The 14,629-nt window shown below is 53.2% G+C and overlaps 1 protein-coding gene across 40 annotated transcripts in view; it reads right to left on the minus strand.

The window, feature by feature from the left end:
- Positions 1–14,629, minus strand: part of OBSCN (obscurin, cytoskeletal calmodulin and titin-interacting RhoGEF) — a 166,909-nt gene that overhangs the window by 61,642 nt on the left and 90,638 nt on the right. For 29 of the 40 annotated variants that reach the window (XR_007719250.1, XM_050756959.1, XM_050756867.1 and 26 more), the window contains 11 exons: positions 14,268–14,531; positions 13,648–13,911; positions 9,560–9,823; positions 8,932–9,195; positions 8,114–8,377; positions 6,871–7,137; positions 6,423–6,689; positions 6,059–6,331; positions 5,199–5,471; positions 4,290–4,486; positions 4,029–4,104 (listed from right to left, as the gene is read on the minus strand). Coding sequence is in view for 39 of the 40 variants with exons in the window: in XM_050756959.1 (XP_050612916.1) it covers positions 4,029–4,104; positions 4,290–4,486; positions 5,199–5,471; positions 6,059–6,331; positions 6,423–6,689; positions 6,871–7,137; positions 8,114–8,377; positions 8,932–9,195; positions 9,560–9,823; positions 13,648–13,911; positions 14,268–14,531 (2,673 nt within the window). In the remaining variant the exon portion in view is untranslated. The remainder of the gene's footprint in view (positions 1–4,028; positions 4,105–4,289; positions 4,487–5,198; positions 5,472–6,058; positions 6,332–6,422; positions 6,690–6,870; positions 7,138–8,113; positions 8,378–8,931; positions 9,196–9,559; positions 9,824–13,647; positions 13,912–14,267; positions 14,532–14,629) is intronic. The other 11 variants (XM_050757050.1, XM_050757012.1, XM_050756975.1 and 8 more) reach the window with 8 other exon arrangements.

Raw genomic sequence — 14,629 nt, forward strand, 5'->3', positions numbered from 1 at the left:
GGTAAGAAGGAGGGCGAGGCTGGGACACCCTGGAATCCACAGGACTGGGCCACTTTAGGGTTCACTGGTGTGGGGGTGTGGCACAAGAATAGATTGTGTCTCTGCTCCTAAAGCCCTCAGAAGTTCCTGAGTGTTCATAATGTACTCCTTTGACTACACCTGAGTTTATGCTAATGATGTGGCTCAGGTAGGGGTCCTGGACAACATCAGAATGGACCTCTAGAAAGGCCAAGTGTTTAGAGGGTTGGAACTTTCCTACCCTCCCACCTCTAGGAAGGGGAGAGGGGAACAGAGATTATGCTCTATAAAAGCTCTTGAATGAGATTTGATGAGTTCCCAGGTTGATGAAGATATGGAGGTGCTAGGAGCATGGCACACCCAGAAAAGGCATGGAAGGTCTATGCCCAACCCCACCCCCATCCTTTGCCTTTAAATCTTTTCCACATGGCTATTCCTGAGCTGTATCCTTTATAATAGCTGCTCAATACAAGTGTTTCTATGAATTCTAGGAGCTGTCTTAGCAAGTTAATCAAACTCAAGGAGGAGAAGTGGGAACCCCATTTCATAGCTGTTCAGCCAGAAGTGTGGGTGGCGTGGGACTTCCCACTGGCATCTGCAGTGGGGCAGTCTTGTGGGACTGAGCCCTTAATCTATGAAATCTGACTCTCACTCCAAGTAGAAAGTATCAGAATTGAATTGTAGACAGCCAGTTGCTGTCTGCTAGAGAATCGCTTGGTGTATGGCCCCCACACATCTGGTCACAGAGTGTTCTGTGCTATGAGAGTATAATAGGAGAAAAACAGTAAGTGTGTTGTTCTGTAGAATTGGTGTCAGAAGTAGGACTTGGCCAGGCACAGTGGCTCATGTCTGTAATCCCAGCACTTTGGGAGGTCAAGGTGGGAGGACTGTTTGAGCCCAGGAGTTCAAGACTAGCCTGGGAAACATAGTGAGACCCCATGGAGGCATGTGCCTGTAATCCCAGCTACTCACCAAGTTGAGGTGGGAGGATCGCTTGGGCCCAGGGGGGTTGAGGCTACACTAAGCTATGTTCACATCACTGCATTCCAGCCTGGGCAACAGGAGACCCTGTCCCCTCACCCCCACCAAAAGTGGGACTTGCTAGAATAGCCTTGGGGCTAGTAACCGGTACTGGGGCCACCTTGGGGTCTGCCAGAGCAGGCATCACCCAGACCAGGAGGGTGACCTAGGGTTAGGGAATAGAAATCCACCCAGGCAAGCTGGCCTACCCTGATCACAAAGGGAGACACAGAGGCCACCCACAGTGAGCCCGTGGAGAGTGGCTCAGCCTCAGCTCATAGACCCGCACCCCCACACACCCCTTCAGAACATGCCTGGTTTCACCCACAGGAGGCTGATGACAGGCACACATGCCCTTCTCAGAAGGCAGAATGGACAAGCTCCAAGCCCCATGGCTGGGGTTCTTTCTGGCATTTGGTGCCTTATCTGACCCAATGTGGGTTGGATAGGAGAAGCCACAGGGCCTCCTACTGTGAGCAGATGGGAGTTGGCCTCAGAAAGTGAGTTCCCTGTCCCTGGGGGTGTGGAAGCAGATGCTTCTCCCATCCCAAGAGGGCATTTTGTCCAGATGTCCTCCAAGGCCCCTTCAGCCCAGAATTCCAGGGCCCTTATGTGGAGTGGCAACTGCTCCCTGCCTGGTCACACAGCAGGGCCCAAACTCAAGGAGCTGCCCAGACATGTTTGTGGTCACTGCCTGCCCTGTGCCTTCCACACTCTCCTCCTCCCTCCCATCCACCTCTCAGATGGAAACTCAGTGTGGTCATGGCAGATAGAACTTGCCCAGGCTACTGCTGCCCACACAGTTGAACCCCACACCACACAGGCAAGGGAGGAAGACAGAACCAAAGGCTTATTCCACCACCTGCTGCCTGGAATCGGGCAACGGAGATGCCGCCCTCCATCGTTGCTTGCCCCTGAGTAACTTCCCGAGACCATCCTGTGAGCCTCCTCACAAAGAGAGAGAAACTGCAGTTGGCAAAGCCCAGACAATACACTTCCATCCCATGGGGTGAGGAAGTGTGGGTGGGGAGAACTTACAGAGATACTAGTCACCCATTAGGACAACACCAGGCAAATCAGCCCCTGTGCCCACCCAAGCAGGCCCTCTGCTGGAAGCCTCTCCATGCTCTTCCTCATGTGTACCACTGACACCCCACCACCAGCTCCTGGTCTTCCCTTGACTGTCTTCCCCAAGTGCACATCTGACCACCTCCTCATCTTGCCCCACCAACTCTTCATTCTTGTCTCCAGCAAGTTCCCAAGTTCTTCCACCATACCACCTAAAACCTACCTAGGTCTGAGATGGGCACCCATTTACACACCTGTGCCAGGGCCCTCACCACAAGGTCACAGCCAGATGTCTGTATGTGAGTCAGCTCACCCAGGCTGAGAATACCTCACCTAGAGAGGGGCCAAAGCACAGCCCAGCTCCATGCTGCTCCATACAGTTGCCCACTCTGATGAACATACCAGGCCCCTGCTATCCTGCCCCTGCTCAGGACACCTGGGAAACTTCCTGTCTTCACCATTCAACTTGAGGGCACTGGCATCTGGAACCTTCCCCAAACCCACAGGTGACAGAATTGACTGCATCTGTCTCCTTTTAAAGACTTGGGAGTGGGAGGTGGCACCTAGAATGAAGGACACACTATCTCCATGTCCAACTCCTCCAACAGATTGGGGATCCCCTGAAGGCAGACTGCATCTGGCCCATCATGAGGTTCAGGACTTGCTAAAGGGTAGGAGCTTAGAGAGTATATTCTATGGTGAATGAATGGATAGCAGGTGGATTGTGAATGTATGATGGATGGTGGATAGATGGTGGATGAATGGAAAGATAGCTGAATAGTGGATGAGTGAGTGATGAATACATGAGTGGATGGGGGAAGGGTAGATGGATGGTAGACAGGTGAATAGATGGATGGATGGGTGGATGGTAGATGAATGGAAGGATGGGTGAATGGATAGTGGATGGATAGATGGATAGTAAATGGACGGATAGCAGATGGATCAGTGGGTGGGTGGATGGATGGTGGGTGTGTGAATGGATAACGAATAGACGAATGGAGGATGTATAAATGATGTATGGATGGTGAATGGGCAGATGGATGGATGAATGGAGGAACAGCGGGATGGATAGATGAATAGTAAATGGATGGATGGTGGATGGGTGGATGGTGAATGGATGGCTGGTTGATGGTGAATGGATGGATGGTAGCTGTATGGATGACTGGATGGATTATGAATGGACTGATGGACAGATGATAGAAGGATGGATGATAGATGAATGGCCAGATGATGGATGGATGGTGGATAGCAGATGGATGGAAGGTGGATAGGTAAATGGATAAATGGATGAACAGATGGATGATGAGTACACAGATGGGACCCATTTGAGACCTAAAGGCAGGACAGTAGGGGAAGAACACTCAAGGACAAGCACTCAGGGATGACCAGCTCTGGGTGCAAAGTATGACCCAGGCTGAAGGCTCCTAAAATCTTGTTTGCATGCTTGCCCAAATCCATACACTTGTCATAGGCATGCTTTTGCATCTGCACCTTTGAGCCTGTCAGGCATGCAGATGTGTGTAAACATAGATGCGCTGGCATGTGCGTGCATCCGTAGCATAGGAGTAGGCTTTTGGAGGATGGAAGTCAGGAAGGTCCTGCCTCCACCTTAGGGCCCAAGTCTATGGCAGCTGGGCCCCCCATCTCCCTCCCACAGGTGGCATTAATCCTGGACAGGGACCCCACACACACCCTGGAATTTCTCAAGACTACTTCACCAGCCTACTCGCCAGTGACCTCTCTGGTCCTTGGCTTCAGTGGCCAGGGGTTGGAAAATTGCCAGCCCCAAGACAAGATCACTGTAGGAAGTCTTGGGTTTCTGCCCCCTGCCCGCTGACAGCTGCCAATGGGTGGGACGTTCTGGTGCCCAGGAAGCTGGGCATCTGCAGGCAGAGTGACCGGTGTGGAAAGGGGCTGCCCACCTGTGACTTTCAGCTGGGCCTCAGAGCTACACGTGCCCACGTGGAAACTGACAGTTCCAGCATCTTCAAGGGTCACCTAGGAAGCAGGGAGAGACATGCTTGGCCCTGAGAGCCCCCATCCCGACCAGGAGCCCAGCCAGCTTGCCAGACCTCAGTGACAGGAGGTCATCACTTCCCCAACACAACCCCCTGGTGGAAGACCTTCCTGAATGGAGTTGGAAGCATTCCTGTCCTGGTACACTCAGGTCCCAGAGGCCTCACCTTGTGCAGGGTAAGCAGGTGGAGTGTGCCCTGCTCCACAGTGATGTCATTCATCTCGTTGTCCTGCAGGGGCACCCCTCCTAAAGCCCAGCAGGCTTCCTGGCCTGAAGCTCTGGATAGCCGGCACTGGAAGCTGGCATCCTGGCCCTCACTGAGCTGCACGTCCTGCAGGGGCTCCAGGATGGTCACCTCAGGAGCTGGACACAGGGGAGGCATGGGTGTCAGCCTCAGCGTCTGAGGTGCCCCCTCAATCAGCACAGTCTCATCATCCTGGGAGTCCATCCCTGGGTATCCTCCCCCACGCACAAAGACATGCACATGGGGGCCTGTTCTCAGCTCCCCACTCCAGTTGCAGGCAGAGTCTGCTCTAATGGACAGTGGATGGGTGAATGGATCAATGGAGGAATGAATGGATGGATAATGGGTGGATGGATGGATGGCTGATCAATGGATAAATAGATGGATTGTGGATGGATTGATGGATAATGGATGGATGATGGATGGATGGATAGTGAATGGGTGGATGAATGGGTGAATGGTAAATGGATGAATGAAAGGATGGATGACGGGTGGGTAAATGGGACTAGTGTGAGAACTAGAGGAGATGGTGCAGATGACTGAGGGCTGGGAGTGGGCTATGGTTTGCAGTGGCCCCGCCACGAGGGCCAAGACCCAAACTCCAACACTGTGTCAGCCTATTGGAAGCTCACAACCACCTGCCTCACCAGCCTGACTCAGCCTACTCTCCTCTGACATCCTGGGGCCACCCTGAAATGCCAGCTCACAGGTCCACCTCCCTGCCAGGCCCCAGCCTCCAAAGGCAGGAACCTTTGCTGTCTGGCTCCATACCCAGCAGGGCCCAGACATTCTAACCCCGTGCAGTCACTGGTGGGGCCTGCCTGTGGCTACCTCTGATAGTGAGCTGGGCGGAGGAAGCACAGTTGCCCAAATGGAAGGAGACAGTGCCAGCATCCTCAGGTGTCACACCCTTCAGTCGCAGTGTGTGGATGCGGCCATCCTGCACAGTCACTTCTGTCACCTCATTGCTTTGCAGTGGCAGGCCTTGTAGGCACCACTGCATGCCTGTGGCTCCAGCCCTGGACACCTCGCAGCTGAACTCAACATCCTCATTGGCCAGCACCTCTGCATCAACCAGCCCCCGCACAATGGTCACCTCAGGCTCTGAGGGGTGGGGCGAGATGGTTCCCTTTACCAGCCAGGTAAAAGAGCCTAGGCCAAGCTCCCATGCCCACTCCTCCAGGAAGTCTTCCTGGGCACCCTCACACTCTTCTGCCATGGCCCATCTGTCCCACATGGCTTTTGTTTCCTGATGTGCTCACAAGCACAGATCCTGCCATGACACTGAGCTCTTTGGGGACAGAACCTGGGCTGGAAGTGTGGGCCAAGAGGGCAGTTGTGTCTGAGGAATGGGAAGGGGTCGTGGGACACCCAACTGCCTGTCAACTCCCACAACGCAGCCAGCCCCATCCTGGCTAGCACAGCAGGGAGGCAAGGCTTATAGGAGAAATAGGTGGGGGCTCAGCAGCGCACCCTCGCACCGGCCTCAGGGGTGGGCTTGAGGGGCTGCAGCCTGTTTCCTTGCTGCCCAGGTTCTCTCGGAGAGCCCTGACAGGGACACTGGGAGGTGCGAGGGTGAGGAGGAAGACAGCGTGAGAGCAGGGGACTCAGGTGCACCCAGAAGGCAACCATAAGCGGGTGGGATGGCAGGGAAGGGCTCACCCTCTCCTCTGGGAGGCTCCACCACTCACCTGTGACCCTGAGGGAGGCAGTGGTTTTCTGGCCACCTGTCACGCAGGCATACTCGCCCGTGTCCTTGGCCTCCAGTTGGTGGATCAGCAGCTCCCGCATGGCCCCCTGGCTCCGCATTTCGTACTTGGGGCCCGCATGCAGCTCCACACCCTCCTTGAGCCATTGCACTGTGGCACCCGACTCTGCATCGCTCAGCTGACAGCACAGCCGGGCTATGTCACCTGTCTCCTGCTCCAGGCTCTGCAGCCGGGTCTCGAACTTGGGCCTGGGGACTGCGGGGGATGCAGGAAGGGATGCTTAACACTTCTTGCCTCTGACCAAGGGTGAGGGGCTGTGGGAGGCAGGGGTTGGTGAGCAGCTCACCACGGACAGAGAGGCTGGCCATGCTGTGTGTGTGGCCTGTGTCGCACGTGTAGTCACCCGCATCCTCCTGCTCCACTCCGTGTACCAGCAGCTCCGCAGCTGCACCATCCTGCACCATCTGGTACTTGGCACAAGGGAAGAGCTCCAGGGAGCCCTTGCGCCACTCCACGCTTGCACCCGCCCGGCTCAGCTCACAGCGTAAGTGTGCTGTGCCTCCCTCATCCACCTCCTGGGGCTGCAGCTCTTGGAGGAACCGCACAGGGGCAGCTGCAGGGAAGGGAGCAGGGCGTGAGGGCAGGTCCCTGAGGAGCTATAAGGGGGAATGAACAAGTGTGATACAGGGCAAAGTGGGGAGGGGGAACCGCACCAGAGCAGCTACCGGGAAGGAGGCAGGCCCAAAGCACTGGAACTGTGCTATATCCTGGGCCAGGCCAGCCTGGGTTCCCACCTGTGACAGTGAGGGTGGCGCTGGTGGCCTGGGAGCCACAGGTGCAAGTGTATTCTCCAGTGTCTTCACGTCGTAGGCCCCGTAACACCAGCGCCGCAGTGCAGCCCTGAAGCCGTGGCTCCCGGCGCCCATTGGCCCGCAGCTGCAGGCCACCCTTGCTCCAGACCACTGTAGCAGTGGGCTCAGACAGCTCACACTGCAGGGTGGCTGTGGAGCCCTCCTCTGCCTGCAGACTCTGCAGCGGCTCCCGGAACACTGGCTGTGGGGCTGCAAGGGGCAAGGGGCAGGGTCAGCTCCAGATCTACACCAGGCATCGCTCTCCAGGCCGGCAGATGAGGACCTGGGCTCCTCCCAGCTCCCTGGCCTGGCTCCACAGGCGGTGCTGCCTCAGATGGTACCACCAGTCTGTGATTCAGGAGCGAGAAGGCAGCGTGGTGGGAAAGCAGGGAGGGGCTAGATCTACCCAGGGCTTAGGAGGCTGTCCTCTCACCCAGGACCCCACTCCCAACCCCCGCAGAGCCACACCCTCCAGAGCCCAGGGCAAGGATGTGTACTTCAGAACCCAAGGTGAGGCCCTGTACCCCATACCCAAGGGCAGAGCTGAGTCCCCCAGATCCCAGGGCGAGGCCAGGGCCCAGGGCTATAGGTTCCACCTCCCCTCCGTGGGCACCCAAATCCCAGGGCAGGAATGTGTATTCAGACTCCAGAGTGAGGCCATGTCTTCCAGACCCCAGGACAGGGCCATGTCCCCCAGACTCCAGGGCAGGGACCGGGTTCCCTTAGACCCTCAGGTGTCATGGGGGCTGTTTGCCCCACAAGGCTATACTGAGAACCAGGGCCAGCCTGCAGGGCCCAGGGCTCTAGGTCCTGCCTCCCTTTCCTGGGCACCAAAGGCCTCCCTCCGAGAAGGACATGAGACCCTGTGGCTAAAAGACTTCAGGTCTCAAATGAAGGATGGCAGAAAGTTGGATTGATTAGGTAGTGATGGGAGGCAGGGGGAGAGAGACAAGGTGGGAATTCCTTCCCTACAACCATGACTGGTACACAAGGTCACATGGCTGAAGCTCAGTATAGATACCAGGGCACGGGATAACGTTGGAACCCATGAGCAGAGGGGACAGAGGAAACAGCAGGAGGAAGAGGAAAGGAGCATCCACAAGGAGAAAGTGTGCTGTCCCTGTGACTGCACATGGAGGAAAGATACACACTCACATCAGTCCATGTGGACACATGTGGTCATTACCCTTGACAATGAGAGTGGCTGACGTCTTCTCCTGCCCACATACACATGAGTACTCCCCAGTGTCTGCCACGGACAGGCCATGAATCTGCAGCTCACATCTGGTCCCGTCCTGCCTCGGGCTATATCTGTCCCCATCTCTGAGGGTTTCAGGTCCCTTCCTCCACTCAACAGGGGCCGCCTTGCTCAGCTCACATTGCAGCATAGCTGTGGCCCCTTCTGTGGCCTCTTCATTCTTCAGACCCTTTGTGAACTTGGCAGGCAAGGCTGGGGAGGTCAGAAGATAAGGACACAATCATGCCTCTGAGCCCACAGAAGAGACAGGACACGGATGACAGAAAAGACACAGAACCCAAATGGACATGAGCCACATCGGGATGTGCTGAGCACAGGCTGTGCACTGTGGCTTCCCTCAGTCCAGGCTGTACAGCACATGACCATGGCCCCTTCTGTGGCCTCCTCACGCCTAGGTCTTTGTATGAATCTGGCACATACAGAGCTGGAGAGGGTCAATCACACATGAAAATCAGATCATCTGGAGCACTTTGGTGGACAGAATATGAGAGAATGGAGGACAAGACATAGAGCCCAACAGGGCAACATGACTGAACCCATGCTGGTACACAGGTGGGAGCTGGCTGGAGATGCTGTTTTCTCCTGGTTTCTGCAACAGCCCAGGAGGCTGGAAGGGATTCTGTGGAATTATGGGAACAGGATGACATGGACACAGGGAGACGACACGGAATGAGAGGAGACGGAGGGCATGAAATCAGTACTGGCACACTAGAACATGGCTTTGCTTGGCCACATGTGATCTTTACCCCTGATGGTGAGTGTGGCTGAGGTCCTCTCCTGCCCACAAATGCACGAGTACTCCCCGGCATCTGCCACAGCCAGGCCACGAATCTGTAGCTCACACCTGGTCCCGTCCTGCCTCAGGCTGTGTCTGTCCCCATCTTGGAGGGTTTCAGGTCCCTTCCTCCACTCCACAGGGGCCGCCTTGTTCAGTTCACACTGCAGTGTGGCTGTGGTCCCTTCTCTGGCCTCCTGGTTTGTCATGTTGTCTATGAATCTGGCTGGCAGGGCTGGGAAGGACCAAGCAGTCGCTGAGATCATCAGACTATCTGGACAACTCTGTGGACAGGACACAGACACACACAAGGAGCCACACAAACCACCAAAGGACCATGGCAGAATGAGCAAACGAATGTACGGAAGGCGAGAAAGCACTTGGCCCAAGAGGAACAGAGAACATGCAGGGATGGGGATGAACAGGAGGACATCTCCTGATGAAGAGAAGGGGAGGCAGGAGATGCCCAGAGGACCCCAGTTAGAGGACAGACAACTTCAGGGTTCCCACAGGGATGCCACATTTGGAAGTAGAAAGTGGTGACACAGAGACACATAGATCCCAAGCCGCAAGTCCATGTGACCACACGGGATCTTTACCCCTGACGGTGAGTGTAGCTGAGGTCCTCTCCTGCCCGCATACACACAAATACTCTCCAGTATCCTCCACAGCCAGGCCACGAATCTGCAGCTCACACCTCGTTCCGTCCTGCCTCAGACTGTATCTGTCCCCATCTCTAAGGGTCTCAGACCCCTTCTGCCACTCCACAGGGGCCACCTTGCTCAGCTCACACTGCAGCACAGCCGTGGCCCCTTCTGTAGCTTCGTGATTTCTCACATCTTCTATGAATCTGGCCGGGAGGGCTGGGAAGGACCAAGCAGTCACTGAGATCATCAGAATAACTAGACGATTCTGTGGACAGGACACAGACACACACAAGGAGGCACACAAACCACCACAGGACCATGGCAGAATGAACAAATGAATGTACAGAGGGTGAGAAAGCACATGGCCCAGGAGGAACAGAGAACACAGTCCCCATCTCTGAGGGTCTCAGGTCCCTCCTTCCATTCCACAGGGACCACCTTGCTCAGCTCACACTGTGGTGTGGCTGTGGCCCCTTCTGAGGCCTCCTTGGTCTTCAGATCTTGTGTGAATTGGGCAGGCAGGGGTACGAAGGGTCACATGGACAGAAGCCATCAAGCCCTCGGGAGGATCTGAGGGACACACCTGAACATCGAGGAAGAAAACAGAAGCAGGAAGGCTGGAGGGACTTGGGATGAGGTGGACCAAAGTGCATTTGACATTGAAGACTTCCTACATTCTGCCTGTGAGGTGCAGATTGGGTGGGAGATGGGCTCCATTCTGGATCTCTTCTCAGAGGGCATCTTGTCCTACCTGTGAACTTTCATCATGGGGAAGCAAGACAGGCTCCTCCAACTTGCAACCCACATATGCAATAATGTGATGGACATCTCTCTATGATGACATAGGAGGCACCTTCAGGTCCCAATATCCACTGATCCCTTGTCATCCCTCACACAAGAGACAGCCTGACCAGACAGGCCTTCCATCCAGCACTGCCCATGCTTAGATATACCTCAGCTCACTGTACAACATCCCAGCCCACACAATGCCCTGCTACCTCCATCTAACATGCTCCTGGACTGACCCTACGAATCCACATTCCCACATATTACCCTGATTCATATCACCTAGATCATGAAGACACCAGATGTGGCCTCGAACCACACCTCTGAACCTCCAATCTACCATTCTCTCTTGCCTCCTGACTCCAGGCAGGGGGCTCACAAGTTAGCAGAGCAGAGCCTAACCCAATTACATAGCCATAGCCTGCTATGGGTTGTGTTTCTACAGAAGTCAAACATTGAAGTCCTAACTTCCACTATCAGAATATGACTGTTTTTGAGATAGGGCCTTTAAAGAGGTGATTAACGCTAAATGGGATCACAAGGGTGGCATCTAATCCAATATAAATGCTGTCCTCATAAGAAAAGGAGATTAGGACACAAACACAGAAGGACCAGTGAAGACACAGAGAAAATGGCTGCCTACAAGCCAAGGAGAGAGGCCTCAGAAGGAGCCAACCCTACTGACACCTGGAACTCAAACCATCTAGTCTCCAGAATGGTGAGGAAATACATTTCTGTTATTTATACCACCCAGTCTATGATACTTTCTTTATGGCAATCCAAGCAAACAAATTCAGACTTTGGTACCAGGAGTGGGGTGCCAAAGGAACAAATACCTATAAATGTGGATGTGGCTTTAGAACTTCGTAATGGGAGGTAGCTGAAAGATATTTCAGGCGCATGCCAAAAACCGGGGTTTGCAGGCAGCAATTGTTGGTGAAAACATGGGTGTTAAAAGTGATTCTGGTCAAGCCTCAGATGACAATGGGAGACATATTATTAAAAACTGGAGAAAGACTATCACTGTTATACAGTGGCCAAAAACCTGGTCAAATTTTATTCTAGTGTTCTGTGGAAGGTAGGACTTGCAAACAACAAAATTGGATATATTTACCTGAGGAAGTTTCTAAGCAAAGAATTGAAACCATAGCCTGGTTTCTGTCTAATATGAAAATGTGAGAGGAGAGAGATAAAATTCAAAAAGGATTTGTTAAGCAAAAAGGAACCAGAACTTGAAGATACAGAAAAATTTTCAGGCTATACGTACTGCAAAAAAAAAAAAAAAATTGAGAAAGCATTATTCTGGGAGAATATCAATGCTGGACAACCATTTGCTAAACAGATCAGGTGTGTGGTTTATGGATCCATTCAGCCCTCTCAGCAGAAGTCAGTAATAAAAATGAGATCATCAAGGAAAGATCTGTGGAAAACTCTTGTCTGGTGGCTTTGATCCACATAGATCGCATGGGACAAAGTTTTTGAGACCTTTATACCAGAGGAAATGCTCTGCTAGCTTGAATTGATTGGAACAGAGATGGGACAAAATGAATGAAGGATGTCAGACTTCTGAGAATCCACAGGATGGGCCAATAGAGCTACATGGATATAAACATGATATTCCGCAAGAAAAAGGAATAATGACCCCAAAATTGGTTCAGGGGTTGACAGGAATGGCACTATAACCAGGGGGTAGAGGGCACAGGCTCCAGAAGTAAGGCTGTCTCCTCCTCAGTTACAGAGAGCCAGACACCTCCACTCAGGGCTGAGGGGGTAGAGTTGCAATCCTATTGGGTCCAGAGGACAGGGCATTAATCCAAAGCCTTAAAACCTAATGATATTTGTCCTGCTAGGGTTACATCTTGCTTGGGACCCATGACCCATTTCTCCTTTCCAGTTCTTCCCTGATTAAGAATGTCCATCCTGGCCGGGTGCGGTGGCTCACGCCTGTAATCCCAGCACTTTGGGAGGCCGAGGCGGGCGGATCACAAGGTCAGGAGATCGAGACCACGGTGAAACCCCGTCTCTACTAAAAATACAAAAAATTAGCCGGGCGCGGTTGTGGGCGCCTGTAGTCCCAGCTACTCGGGAGGCTGAGGCAGGAGAATGGCGTGAACCCGGGAGGCAGAGCTTGCAGTGAGCCGAGATCGCGCCACTGCACTCCAGCCTGGGCGACAGAGCGAGACTCCGTCTCAAAAAAAAAAAAAAAAAAAAAAAAAAAAAGAATGTCCATCCTATGCCTGTCCCACCATTGTGACTTCAAAGCAAATAACTTGTCTGATTTCTCAGCCTCACAGATGAAGAAAAATTTTGCCTCTGGATGAGTCACACTTTGTCTCCCTCACAGTTGACTCAGATTATATTTAGAGGTGATTTGGACTAGTTGATACTGAAATGGGCTAAGATTTGGGACTGTTAGAAAGAAGTAAACATATTTCGCATGTGAGAAAGGCCATGAATTTTGACAATCCACATGGTGGAGTGTTATGGTCTGAATTGCACCTCAGAAAAAATGCGTATGTTGAAGTCCTAACACCCAGTACACTTCAGAATGTCACTGTATTTAAAGACAATCATTGAAAGGTAAAATGAGGTTGTTAGGGTGGTTCCAAATCCAGTATGACTGGTGCTCTTATAAAAAGAGGTTATTAGGACACACATATGCACACAGAAGGACAACCATATGAAGACACGGGGAGAAGACAGCCATCTACAAGAAGAAAGGAGCTGACACCTTGGTCTTGAGATTTCAGCCCACTTCTGAGAAAATAAATCTGTTATTTGAGCCACACTGTCTGCAGTGATTTGTTACGTTAGCCTGAGCAGATGAAGACAATACTCCTTTAGAAGCTTAGAATGACCACAAGGATCAATCAAAACACTCACCAGACTGAAGAGGGGCCTGGCCTAAGCCATTGCTATGTCTGTCAAAGGACACATTTCCTGACCTCCGTGCCTGGGGCCCAAGAGCTGGTGGACATCCACAGGCCCTTGCAAGATGGCAGGGGCCCCAGACAGCTCTCCTGGACCCTGACACCTGTCTGCTGCTCTCCCTGTCCTGACCCCTGGGGTCTGTATGCCCAGGCCCTAGATGAGGTCATCCAAGTGGGTTCTCAGTGTGCATCTGTCGGAGGGACCGCACAGATGAGTGACTGAATAAAATGTCAACGACATTGAGAGACACTGGGAGAGCACAGACCATGTGGGTTAAGTTGGGGAAGACAAAAGTCATTCAGGTGGTCACATGTGGTCTTTACCCCTGACAGTGAGCGTGGCCGAGGTCCTCTCCTGCTCACATATGCAGGAGTATTCTCCAGCATCTGCTATGACCAGGCCATGAATCTGCAGCTGACACCTGGTCCCATCCTGCTTCAGGCTGTATCTGTCCCCATCTCTGAGGGTGTTGGGCCCCTTTCTCCACTCCACGGGGGCCGCCTTTCCTAGCTTACATTGCAGTGTGACTGTAGTCCCTTCTGTGGCCTTCTGACTTCTCATATCCTCTATGAATCTGGCAGGCAGGGCTGAGAAGTACCAAACAGTCACTGATATCATCAGACTGTCTGGAGGATTTTTTGGACAGAACATGGACACCAATAACGAGCCACACAAGCCACCAAAGGACCACAGCAAGATGAGCAATATACAAACAATGAGAAGGCAAATGGCCCAGGAGGCACAGAGAACACACAGGGACATGCATGAGCAGGACATCTCCTGATGAGAAGGGGAGGCAGGAGAAACCTAGAGGGTCCCAGTTAGAGGACAGACAATCACAGGGTTTCCACAGGAGCTGTGCCACATTTGGAGGCAGAAGGTGGTGACACAGAGAGGTGTACACACCAAGCCACAAGCCCACATGGCCACACAGGATCTTTACCCCTGACAGTGAGTGTAGCTGAGGTCCTCTCCTGCCCACACACGCAGGAGTACACCCCGGTATCTGCCATAGCAAGGCCATGAATCTGCAGCTCACACACAGCCCCTTCTTGTCTCAGGCTATATTTGTCCCCATCTCTGAGAGCCTCGAGGCCTTTCCTCCACTCCACAGGGGCTGCCTTGCTCAGCTCACATTGCAGTGTGGCTGTGGCCCCTTCCATGGTCTCTTCATTCCTCAGACCCTCTGTGAACTTGGCGGGCAGGGCTGGTGGAGGGATCAGAAAGACATGGACACAATTACACTGAGCACATGAAAAAGACAGGACATGGATGGCACAGAGAAGACACAAACCCCAAATGGAC

Source organism: Macaca thibetana, chromosome 1 (genome assembly GCF_024542745.1).
Source record: "Macaca thibetana thibetana isolate TM-01 chromosome 1, ASM2454274v1, whole genome shotgun sequence".
Taxonomy (NCBI): domain Eukaryota; kingdom Metazoa; phylum Chordata; class Mammalia; order Primates; family Cercopithecidae; genus Macaca; species Macaca thibetana.